Genomic DNA, 13,311 nt, shown 5'->3' on the forward strand with positions numbered 1-13,311 from the left:
CCTCAAAGCTAGACATCATGCCAAGATCCAAAGAAATTCAGGAACAAATGAGAACAAAAGTACTGTAATTGAGATCTATCAGTCTGGTAAAGGTTATAAAGCCATTTCTAAAGCTTTGGGACTCCAGCGAACCACAGTGAGAGCCATTATCCACAAATGGCAAAAACATGGAACAGTGATGAACCTTCCCAGGAGTGGCTGGCCGACCAAAATTACCCCAAGAGCGCAGAGAAAACTCATCCGAGAGGCCACAAAAGACCCCAGGACAACATCTAAAGAACTGCAGGCCTCACTTGCCTCAATTAAGGTCATTGTTCATGACTCCACCATAAGAAAGAGACTGGGCAAAAACGGTCTGCATGGCAGATATCCAAGACGCAAACCACTTTTAAGCAAAAACAACATTAAGGCTCGTCTCCTTGAACTGGAAGAGTGGGAGTCAAAGGAATCATACGAGTCACTAATATTAGAGGAAAAAAGTCCAAAAACGAGACTGCATAACTGGCGTCAAATCTGGAGCAAAATACTGAAACATTAAGGGAAAAACAGATGAGAGAGCAGAACAAATAACCTAATACATGAAAGCTTTTAAACTAGTTGACCTAAACACGACAGGAAGTGTATGGACGATTTATGAGCAAAAATAGACCTATGTGATTAGATGCAGGAAGAATGTTTGAGTGTATGAGAATGTTGATTGAGTAGAGGAGATGAATGCTCGATTATGTTGTTGAATAGAAAAATTTTCTTCAGAAAAAGCATACTGGCATGGAAATGAGAAAACCAATGATGATAGTACAGCTCAACACAGGAGCACGGCAAAAAAAAAAAAAAAAAAAAAAAAAAGGCTCGTCTCAATTTTGCTAAAAAAAACATCTCAATGATTGGCAAGACTTTTGGAAAAATACCTTGTGGACCAACAAGACAAAAGTTGAACTTTTTGGAAGGTGCGTGTCCCGTTACATCTGGCGTAGAAGTAACAGCATTTCAGCAAAAGAACATCATACCAACAGTAAAATATGGTGGTGGTAGTGTGATGGTCTGGGGTTGTTTTGCTGCTTCAGGACCTGGAAGGCTTGCTGTGATAGATGGAACCATGAATTCTACTGTCTACCAAAAAATCCTGAAGGAGAATGTCCGGCCATCTGTTCGTCAACTCCAGCTGAAGCGATCTTGGGTGCTGCAGCAGGACAGTGACCCAAAACACACCAGCAAATCCACCTCTGAATGGCTGAAGAAAAACAAAATGAAGACTTTGGAGTGGCCTAGTCAAAGTCCTGACCTGAATCCTATTGAGATGTTGTGGCATGACCTTAAAAAGGCGGTTCATACTAGAAAACCCTCAAATAAAGCTGAATTACAACAATTCTGCAAGGATGAGTGGGCCAAAATTCCTCCAGAGCGCTGTAAAAGACTCGTTGCAAGTTATCGCAAACGCTTGATTGCAGTTATTGCCGCTAAGGGTGGCCCAACCAGTTATTAGGTTCAGGGGGCAATTTCTTTTTCACACAGGCCATGTAGGTTTTGAGTTATTTTTCTCACTAAGGGCCCGTTTCCACTCTCGCGGAAACGGCCGCGAATCCGCAGAGTTTCCCCGCAGGCAAATCGCGCGGGGAAACTCTGCCATAGGGGACAACGGCGCCGCCGGCCGAATCGCTTGCAGTAGCGATTCGGCCGGAAACCCCCACAGAATTCGCGGCGGAGGCTGCGATTCCCATAGCCGTGCATGGCACGGCTGATGGGAATCGCCTGCGATCCCGCCCACCCGCTCAGTGCCGGCGTGCGTCTACGAGACGCACGCCGCACTAGTGGAAACAAGCCCTAAATAATAAAAACCATCATTTAAAACTGCATTTTGTGTTCAATTATGTTATCTTTGACTAATAGTTAATGGTTTTTGATGAGCAGAAACATTTAAAGTGTGACAAACATGCAAAAGAATAAGAAATCAGGAAGGGGGCAAATAGTTTTTCACACCACTGTAGATATACACATATAGATAGATAGATACACACATACAATGTACAGTGCTACGTAATATGTCGGCACTATAAAACACTAAATAATAATAATAATAATAATAATAATAATAATAATAATAATAATAACAACTGTACAGAGAACGAGACTTCGGAGATGGAGGAGGGTGTGCGCCTCAGCCGTCGCTGGAGAAAGCCCTCGGGTGAGTAGATCAATTTAGATCGGTAGGGAGGAAGGACGAGGGGGATAGGGAGCGATCCGTGCGGATGGGACTGGAGGAAGCCCCAGGTGTGTATAAAACTTTGACTATTGTTCATCTCTGGTACACTTTAAGGGGTTAAATAGAAATGCTGATCTTAATCGGTTATTATGATCTACGTACTTCATTTACAGATCTTTCATGACTGGGACTAACTCTGCCATTGAACTCTTCAGGATTACATGATTACATACAGATTCCCCTTTGAGAACTTAATCAACATTGGTCATGTTATTTTTGTTACCATTGTTTTTGGCATTGCCATTTCATGCTAGTAGTAAGTACAGATAATCAATGAAATGCTGATAACTCCAATTTGCACACATATGTATTGAAAATTGTATGCAACTTTGAACCGAGCCAATCAAAGTCCCCATTGTCGTTTTCCCACTGGCCCCATTCCAAGCTGCAAATTACATAAGCTTTGAATTTTTATGTTGCAAAGGACTAAACATTTTAACAACAGATTTTTAAATGCACTTTTTAGAAAATGCACTTCTAATAAAAGTACCTGAACTGGCACTTGAAGTCAGAGATACAAAGATACTCCGCCACATCGTAGCCTGTAAATCATGTTCACATACGTATAAAAAACCCTTAATTCAGTGTATGAAAAACATCAGTTGCAAAGAAATTAAAAGGCCCTTTTCCACCACCAGCATTTGTGATCCAATCCCTATTGCACGTGGATCACAGAAAACTCTAGGTACAAAAAAAAAAAAAAAAAAAAATGGTAACAGCAGGGACTGTTTCCATTTGCGCGATCCATTTGCGGTGCAATTTCTTCCAGAGCGCAAGTCATCCTGGCATGTTTGGGGAAGATTGGGTTCCTAAACTTTGTATATGAACAGAAAAACAATCCATAGCAATAGCAACGCTCTTCGATTTTACCCACTTGTTTTTTTCCCTGGTGCAAGTCGCAAATGCACCACAATCAAGCCATACACCTCACAGAATCTGGCAGAGGATATTGGAAAGAAATGCGATCGCAGCACAGGGCAATAGAGTTTCCTAGTGAAAAAGAGCCCTAACATCACAAACCTACGTAATTTGAATATAGAGGCATGCCGATTGTTGGGATAACCTGCCTGATTCATACCTGTAGCCTTAGAGAGAGGTCTCTTGACCACTTACATAGTAAATGCAGTGGAACCTACTCAAGATGTCATGTTCTAAAGTATTTTTTTTTTTAACTGCACAAATGGTATAGCATCTCCATAACAATCTGCAGAGAATATAATGGAAATGTAATCCATTATCCATGTAAATTTTTTTAACATTATACTGAGAGGTTAGAACTCTTAACTTCCTACCAGTAATGGCAAGATAAAGATTAATGTCTCTAAATGGAAAATGCATGCTATGCCCAAGTTTTCTCAGCAAATTCCTGGAAAAAGTAGTGTTTCAATTTCCATGGGTCAATGGGCTCCAACCTGTAATTAGAATATATCTGGAGGATCATAACAGTACAGACGTAAGGATATAGCTCAATTTTAAAACTGATTTAAGAAAGGCAAATTACAACATCCAATCATACAAAAATGGAACAAATTTCCAGATAACAAAAAGCTTTGAAATATCTTGACCTACCTTCCAGCCAACTCCTTATCCAAGTACTTTGCAGCTAGTCTCGCTCCATAAACCTCTGCCTGGAGTACAGCAATGTGTCTGCGGAGAGCTTCATTTTCCTTTCTAAGCAGTTTTACTTCAGCCTCCAGCTGTGCTTCCTTTACCTTCTCTTTCTTGTTGGCTTCTAATTCCTTTTCCTACAACATCATAAAGACAAATTTCAAACAGCCATATGCCACAGAGTCATAAGGCAACACATCTAGGGCTTGATTCACAAAGCGGTGCTAACTGTTAGCACGCCTGTGAAAACCCCCTTAGCATGTCTAAACAAGCTTTTCACGCATAAAACTTTACGCGCGCAAAACTTTATGCGCGTAAAACTTTACGCGCGTACTGCACAGAGCACAGGGCGCACCGCTCGAAGTGCCCATTAAAGCCTATGGGACTTAGCGCGCGTAAAAACTTTGCGCGCGTAACACTTTACGCGCGCAAAGTTAGCGCACGATCTGATTGAGAAATCCGGTGCTAACCTACTTAGCACCCTGGTTAGCGCATCTAAAGACTTTAGACGTGCTAAGTAGGTTAGCACCGCTTTGTGAATCAAGCCCCTAGTTAGAAAACATTAAAAAGAAAGATAGCTAGATTAAAGGTGGCCATACACTAGTAGACTTTTTGCATCGATATTGGACTGATTCAATAATCATTTGATCAAATCAACTAGAAATAAATGTTGCAAATTCCCAATCGAATGATTTTTGGTCAAAAACGGTCGTTCTGACCAAATGCAAGGGGAAAAAAAAGTTTTGGTCGATTGACAGTGCAATGAGTGATGCAGCAGCAGGAGCTACCCTCACCTGTTCATGGCACAGCTCCGGTGACTTCTTTTCCAGCTGGCTGCTTCCTCTCTCTTCACTCCCAAGTCCCCAGGCACCTGTGTGATGTAATTAACACCTCTAGTGGTCACAGGAGGCATGTGCCATGCTGCCCCTAGTTTTTGCCCTGTATAGTTTATATCACATAGGTGCCCCAGGACTCAGGAGTGGAGAGAGGAAAAAGCAGCAAGCAGAGAAGACATCAGAACCATGCAGTGGACAGGTGAGAGCTTCCCCTACACTGCACAGCCCGGGGTGGGGAGTAAAAATGGGAGGGGGGCAACTATACTGGGAAAAGAGAAAGGAATGCACACATTTTCAATAGATTTCCTGCTGAAATCTGTGTGTTAAGAGGAAGCATCAGTCAAAATATGTTTCCCCCAATCTACTTACTTGGGGCTTCCTCCAGCCCCTTGCCACCGATACGTCCAACCCTGCAGCTCCGCTCTGCGTCTGTTCAGAACACTCCGGACAACGTGGACTTGATTGACATTGGCACAGTAGAGGACGACCTCGAGGTCAGCCTCTGCACCCACCGAGCCGGCGGCTGGGAGCGGAGCTGCGACGCTGGACATATTGGCGGCAAGGGGCTGGAGGAAGCCCCAGGTAAACAGATCGGGAGGGATATTTTATCTGATACTGCCTTTAAGTGTGGAGGGATTCTAACAGATAGATCCATCTCTGATCAGATAACGATCGGAGAGGGATCTATCTGATGCCCACATCAAACATAGTATGGCCACCTTTTCTGGTAAGATTTTCTGGGACTGTAACAGGACAACACCCCTGAGAGATGACCCCTTTAACAGTCATCTGGACAGGAAATAGAAGCAGACAATATTAGCATAAATAAGGTACTTCTGACAGCTTATGCAGTACGCATCAAAGTGACATGACAAAGATGTAAAGCTTTATAGCAAAAAAAAAAAGTCAGAAGGCAGGATGTTAAAATGCTATCTTGAACAATTCCCAGAAAATAAGTTACTGGCAAGTCTAATAGCACTGTCTTGTTTATCGTCTTGGGGTGCTGTCATGGTGGAGGAAACTTCCTGCTGAAACACACTCTTTACGGCGAGGCCCATCGAAAATATCCCTTATGGGCTGAAAAGGGTGCTTAAAAAATGCTTGCAAAGCTGGGTTAAAAATTTCAAAAAAGGTAAGCATGTATTCAATGGTTTAATTTGCCTTCTGTCCAGAGATTTGCAGAGACTCCTGGTAGGTAATTTTTATCTGCTGGTCCTTATGAAGACCCAACTGTGATGTAATGTTAGGTACATTAGGTACACACTTTTGCAATTTCCCATCAGAACCATGGATTATCAGATAGCAAGTTGCATCATGTGTACATGTCCAAACTGCTCCCAATTTATAACAGGATTGACTGTCAGATCATTACTTTACAAAATCGATCCAGTTAATCAATCAGGAGTAGTTCTGACAAGTCCAAGATAAATCGGTTTGACATGCCGATCTAATGTGACATTGTATCGTGTGTAAGTATTATCATATTTTTCATAACTACTACCACATTGGTAAAATATCTTACATTAAGACAGGTTTATCTTGTCCACTGCAAATTACAAGGAGTGAAGCAGGCAGTTATCGCTGTGATTCTGATGTGTTGTGTTCTAGAATATCATCAGATAAGATTATATATACTATTGATAAGAGTCTTCCTATTCTTGTGCTGGGAATACACCATACATTTTTACCCCCAATAGATGGTTCAGTAGATAATTTCCGACATGTCTGATATTCCTTCGACCGGTTTTTTGGCTCGATTTCTCATAGAAGTGAATGGAAAAAAAAAAAGATAAGAAAAACTAGCGGAAGATAAGAGAATCAAGCGGAAAAAATGATCGGGTGGAAAATCGAGCAGAAAAAAAAAAAAACACACACACACACACACACACACATAGTGTGTACCCAGCACAAGATTAATATTTTGTAATTCACAGTGTAGATTAGGGGTCACTTTATTTAGTGTATTAAAATAAATCAGCTCTGAAAGTAATCCCGCAAAGTCTATCATTCTACAAGTCATTATGTTGAATAGCAAATCTTAAGAAGCCAGACAGACTCTTTAGGGGCAAATGATAAAGGCAACTTGTTACTAAATCAAACTTGTAACTTTGTAAACTAAGATTTAGTAACCTTTTCTCTCATCTCTATTTATGAGTTCTGTCTCCTGACCACAAAAAAAAAATTACATTTGATGAAAATGCTTTTCAGTAACTGAGTTTTTTCAATTTGGACTTAAAATGATTCCTTGTTATGGGGAATTCTTATTCGACATGGAAGATACATCCCCTACCTACGTCTGGCTACATTCCTGCATGTGCAGAGTTGCCCAATGCAGTGATTCTGACACTTAAGTCCAATTAACAGTTGTATCAGCTAAATCATCCGCCGCACTAAATAAATTGGGAAGAAACTCCATTATAGTGTCCCTGGGAGAACATGTTGCATATCTAGTTCAAAGTTCAGGCCTACTTTTTAAGGATCCAGTATTGGCCACAGAAGTTTAACCGTTGTAGCTTAGATGAAAGAGGATTCCAAGTCTAAAATTAGATTCTTTTTTTAAATCTAAAGGTCTTGAAAATCTTCAAGAAGAGTTAACCAATGGTGTAAAAGTCACCCAATTTCCCACCAGATCACCCTGGCTAGTCTGGGGGAGGGAGGAGTTGTAGACGGGTAATTGCTCCTAAATGTCTGGCAGAACTAGCATCCTAGATGAGCAAACCAGCTCCAACTGGTGTGCACAGGAAATGAAACTGGGTAAGCTAGTGATGGCATTTTGACAATTTTATATCCAGACATTGGTGGTAGGGATGGTCACCATTCAAAGGGTGCGGTCCTGGAGATTACCTATTTGAAGATTCATCCACCATGATTATTTTGTATTAGTCTTATGTGTAGAAGTGCAGATAAGCATCAATTCAGGACGCTGGGTGTAAAAAGCAAACCATACCTTAATGCCTTTTGTAAATCAGGTGTACATCCACAACTGATGGTTTGGTTTATGATAACGATCTAGCTATTAATTTTGCAGAGTAATGGAATCCAGTTTGCAGACATATTCAGGCCATTTTAGTCTTCATTACAGCTAGGCTTGGCTTGGATAAGCAAGGCTCGTATACTTTCAGGTTTAGGAATTGAGAGAGGTTTCATAAATGGTTCTCAGTCATAAAAAACCAAAACCCACTGAATTTTAATTCAGAGCTGGAAGAGACCTGAAAGCCAACTACTGAAAATGCACTTAAAAATATGTTTACAGATTATAGCTATTATAAGTGTGCTACAAACTGTGGTTTCTGCATGCAAGTCTTAAAATGTGTCCAAAGATATGATCATCTTTTCCCCCCACTGTACTGAATGGATGCATTTCTAAGTATAACTTCTTGCCATTATGGAAGTGAAATTTGCAAACTCCAAACTTTTCCTGCAAAGTCAACACAAATGTCAAAATACAATTTGCAAGTTGGACAAGATAAAACCAGTTATGATCACGTTATTCAAGTATAACAATACTTTACAAATAATCAACTGTCTGTACTGCTGCTAAAATCATGTACGCAGTTATAAGGATGGGATAATAAAATGGACGGATGCTTATACTCATATCTGTAGAGTCGCCCATTCAGCAAATACAACAGCTGTCTTCCTCAATAATGAATGTAAAGAAACAGTATAACTGATGCACGCTGATCAACCTCGTACAAAAATGCAATTTATAGAGTTAGGAAGCAGCACAAATACTTATGTTGGAGTAACACAAAACCACTGCATGCATATTAGTCTCAAGTTATGAGTGATCTCTTGTGATGCTGACAGTTACATTTTACTCGATTTAAAAGCTCCATTTAAAATTAGCGCTACTGTGACAGGTGCTATGACAAAAGCAATTTATTTTCAAAACAAATTAAAGGACTGTCACAAAAACAAAAAGCAACGTACTATTCTATCAAAAAAAAAAAAAAAAAAAAAAAAAAAATGGTTCACGGGGTCGGAAACGGTTTTGCTTTTTTTTTTTTTTTTTTTCCCCTTAACCACTGGACACCGAATTTGAAAAGAGACCATCTTCTTTTCCGTTTGAATAAATGGCAGCAGTTCAGAAAGGAAGTACAAAAAGGGATTTCCGCTCCCTGCTATGACTAGTTCCTGCCCGGGTATGGCGATACAAAAGGGGTGCTTTCAATGTCCCAGGTTATTACAGGAAGCTTCCTATTAGAACAGAAAGAGGTTTAAGCCATCAGGAGCCAATGAAAGGTCAGAGTTTGGCTCCACTGGAAGCCTGCGGAAGATAGAATTTGAATGTATGTATGCACCTTTCGGGCTGCTTCACAGAGTCAGAAACTGGTCTTTTTTTTCAGCCGCCGAATGCAGAAATTTGAAAAAAGAGACCAACTGCTTTTCCATATGAATAAATGGCAGCAGTTCAGACAGGAAGTACAAAAAGATATTTCCACTTCCTGCTGTGACCAGTTCCTGCCCAAAAGGGTAAAGAAAAACACAACAACATTTTCCTGCTATTCTGCACTGAACACATTCAACGCTTTTCAAATGTACCACTTGCAAACAAAAATCGTCTTGCAATTTCTAGTGCACTGCTCAAGACTACCTGTGTCCCCTGGCTTGTGGAGCAGAAACTGCAAGCAGCATTGCCAGCTGTTCAATGATGGGAGATTCTTCCTGTGTAGAAAATTCTGTGTCTCGTATCTATGATGCCATCTAGCAGCATCTTGAAACACAGCTGTATCATCCTTGGAGCACATCTGGCTATGGGAAGGGGGGCTGACTTGTGCTGAGGGCACATCTGGCTACTGTGGAGAGGGCTTATACACGAATCAATCACTTTTCCCTGGTTTGAGGTAAAGTGGATACCTCGGCTTATGCACGGGTCATCTTATATGCAAGTATATACGGTAATCACATGTATTAAAGCCTTGTAGAAGCTCTACAGAAAAATTATTTTATGTGCATTAAAGTCTGGTATGAATGTACAGGGATATAAAAAAAATTCCCACAAGTTATTAACAGGCAAACTATCTTATTTTTGCAAAAAGCACCAAGCCCTGTGAGCTGTATTTGTAGAAAGATGTCCACACAGAGTTAAACACATCTTTACTGATGAGTGAAACCCAACAAAGTACAACATGTGCACAATGTGGAGAGGAGCAGGTCATACTCACCATTACTTCCAAGGTAGGGACAGACTTAAAGCAAGAGAAGAAAGACATTTCAGGTTAGACTAGGCATTGTTAGAGAAGCAGGATGTAGCATTAGAAAGAATAAAACAATAGATTATTAAAATGCTTCAGTGAAATAACAGAAAGAAAAATTAAGCTAAAGAATAATATGCATGTAGTTTACAGTTACTATATAAAGAAAGCTTCATAAAAAAATGAAAGCAAAGGAAGATAAATACTAAAAGCCTGCATATTAAAGTGACCTTGAAGTAATCCTGAGCAATATAAATTGAGGATATGATGAGAAAGTACATATTAACCAGTTACCTCTAGGAGGCTTCCAGATGTGTGTTAGAAATGACTGTGACCATAACTCTGTTATTAGTGGAAGTTGCCCAGGAGCACACCCAGCACTGGATTTACACCGACTGAAAGAGCTTCCTTCTCTAACAAGAATTCCCGGACCTCCAAATTACTCAGACCTTAACCTAATCTAGTACATTAGGAACCACTGTGATCAACATATTTGATGACTGCATTCACCACTATGCGTCTGTCAGCACATGCTATATACAGTATTGCAGTTTGCATGTCTTCAAATACCTCCAGCATCCCTCCAGCATCTTATTGAGTTACTCCTATGACTGTACCTGGCTGCAATCTTATTCTGGATATAATCAAGTGGTCCTAATACAAAACTCAACTGTATATAAAGTTGTGTCCTTAATTCTTTTTAAAGTACACCTGAACTGAGAGGAATATGGAGGCTACCAAATGTATTTCCTTTAAAACCATACCGGTTCCGAGGGAGTCCTGCTGATCTCTTGGGCTTCAGTAGTGTCCAATTCACACACCTGAAACAAGCATGTAGCTAATCCAGTGAAACTTCAGTAGTGAACACCTGATCACTGCTTGTTCAGGGTCTATGTCTACAAGTATCTGAAGCAGAGAATCACTAGTATAGCAAGGCAATTTTTTAAAAGGGAATAAATAAGTCAGCCTCCAAATTCCAGAGTTCAGGCAGGCTTTAAATTAGTACCCCCACTGGATGTGGACCTTTGTAACCAGAGTTCAGCATGGACTCAAAAAAAGGGAAAGGCGTAGTTAATAGTACCAGGTATAGCAATCCGTTGGATTCTGGCACAAGGACCTGGGCAATTTCAGTACCAAAATGTAATGCTGCACTTTTTGGCACAACCCAATATATTCCCTCACATGAATCTACTTCATGTGTCTAACATTAAGTACAGTATAACTTTTCTAGTTTTGCGCCAGTGGGCCAATCATTGAAATTAATGAGAGTACGAAAGGGAATTTTGTGCCACAGATCCTAACCCGCCAAAATTGACTATGGTGAACAGTCCTGCTCTGTCACAAGGGCCCAAAAAAGAGAATTTAAACTGTCGTCATTTTAAGGCTACAGCCCTCAACTCTGCCAAACTGACAGCTAATGAGTTAAAAATAGAGGCCAATTTAAAAAAAAGTGGTGCTGCCCAGTGTGAACTCTAGGTTATTTATAAAAAGGCCAGAGTGTTTAAAAAAAAAAAGGAGCACACACACACACACACAACTGCAGTTACCTGACCAGGCTCATGTAATGTTTTGATGAACCAGAAAGCAGATGACTAAAGCTACACATCTTTGCTTGTAGAGATTGGGACTCTGACCCTAGGATGACAGTTCTGAGGACAAGCTAATACAGACACATCCCTTGGCTACACCAAGCGACATGTACTGTTGCAGGAAGGTGGGATGATGGCGTGTTGCAAAATTTAGCAGCTTCCACTAGATGGGATAAGAAGGGGAACAATTCACTTAGCTGTTGCTGTAAGATCAAGCGTGCTGAATCTTTAAAGCAGATCGAAGATGAAAACCTAACTATAACAAGTAGCTTGTCTATATATATTATCTAAAGTTTAGATCATTTACACTGCAAATTTAGCTGCAAACAGCTGCAACAGTTTATGATTATTCATTCTTGTGATAAAATGAGGACAGCCATGTTCTGTTTGTAATCATTAAACACAGGCAAGCTGATCTGTATCTCCAGCCCTCAGCCTGTGAAAACCTCCCTCTCCCCTCTGCCTCTGAAATCTCTGGCTAGTAACCTCCTCCTCCTACCCAGACTGAGCTCCCATAAGCCCTTGCTACATGAGCCTGGGAGTACAAAGGCACTGGAGAAAGCTGTGGGCAAGGCTTGTTTAGTTTAAAGGGAATTAGAGTATTAAAACAAAAGTATTTGGCTTGAGGAATGCCCTATAAACTATATGAAAGGAACACAATTATGCAAGGAGTAAAAGATTCTTGGATCCACTTTAAAGTGACACTGAAGGGGGGAAAAAAAAACACCTTATGATAATCAATTGTATGTGTATTACAGATAGGGAATAAAACATTAGTAGCAAAGAAATTAGTCTAATTTTTATTTTCATTTGTATAGCATTTTAAAGCATTGCATCATGTTGTCATATTTGCAGTTTCCCCGTCTTATAGTTTAAAATACAGAGTGTGGATTGCAGAGCTAATGACCCTTTGAACTTCTCTTCTCAGTGAACCTTATCGGAAGCAGTCTGTCACTCTCTCTTTGATGTATAGTGATCCAGAAATCAGGGACCAATTTAGCCCTGGAGCTCAAAGAAGCTCTTTTGCATAGATAACTGAAATTTCTCTGTACTGGAAACAATAAATGACTTCAATAAATGTTTCTTTGCTATTAATGTTCTATTTCGTATGCTGTGCTACACATACAATTCATTAGATCTTAAGTTCATTTTCACTTCAGATTCCCTTTAAAGTGGTATTATGCTCCCAAAACTAAAATTTCAGTAACTAGTCTTAGTTGCATAAAAGAACATTTAAAAGCAATCCCACCCATTCTCTGTGTGTAAAAACATATTTTCACTGTAGAGCAGTTCAAGATAGCGTATTTGTCTCATCCGCAAAGGCAGAAGACATTCTCCACCTTTGTTTTGATTCTGCTTTTTCCTCCCTTTGCTGAACAGACATTGCCCTGGCAACAGCAGAGTCACTTCAGCAAAAAGAGGGGGCAGAGCAAAACCACATGTCTTCAGAGAGCTTCAGCCAGCAACATTTACATTTCGTGTTAGCCAGAGATAAACTATCTTTTACTGTTCCCTGCAGTGAAAGTGTGTTTTTATACACAAAAAGTGGGATTGCATTCACAATATTCCTTTATGTAACAGTAGTTACTGAAATTTTCCTTTTGGGGAGTATAATCCCATTCTAAGAAACATTGTAGGACACCTGCACATATGCTGGATTCTCAGCAGAGATGGCCCCAACACCACCTCAGCAGAGGCTTTACTCCAAAATAAAAATGACAACTTATTGCCAGGTGTTGACTGAGGGTCAGCCCCTTAAAGTGAACCTACACCCTAGGGAAAAGAAAAAAATCCCTTACCTGGGGCTTTTACCAGCCCCC

The 13,311-nt window shown here is 40.3% G+C and overlaps 1 protein-coding gene across 4 annotated transcripts in view; it reads right to left on the bottom strand.

Annotated features, from left to right (window-relative positions):
• Positions 1–13,311, bottom strand: part of GOPC (golgi associated PDZ and coiled-coil motif containing) — a 73,086-nt gene that overhangs the window by 28,496 nt on the left and 31,279 nt on the right. For 2 of the 4 annotated variants that reach the window (XM_068231355.1, XM_068231354.1), the window contains exons 3-4: positions 9,873–9,896; positions 3,830–4,005 (exon numbers count right to left, since the gene is read on the bottom strand). In XM_068231355.1, the coding sequence (XP_068087456.1) occupies positions 3,830–4,005; positions 9,873–9,896 (200 nt within the window). The remainder of the gene's footprint in view (positions 1–3,829; positions 4,006–9,872; positions 9,897–13,311) is intronic. The other 2 variants (XM_068231357.1, XM_068231356.1) reach the window with 1 other exon arrangement.

Source organism: Hyperolius riggenbachi, chromosome 4 (genome assembly GCF_040937935.1).
Source record: "Hyperolius riggenbachi isolate aHypRig1 chromosome 4, aHypRig1.pri, whole genome shotgun sequence".
NCBI classification, from domain to species: Eukaryota; Metazoa; Chordata; class Amphibia; order Anura; family Hyperoliidae; genus Hyperolius; species Hyperolius riggenbachi.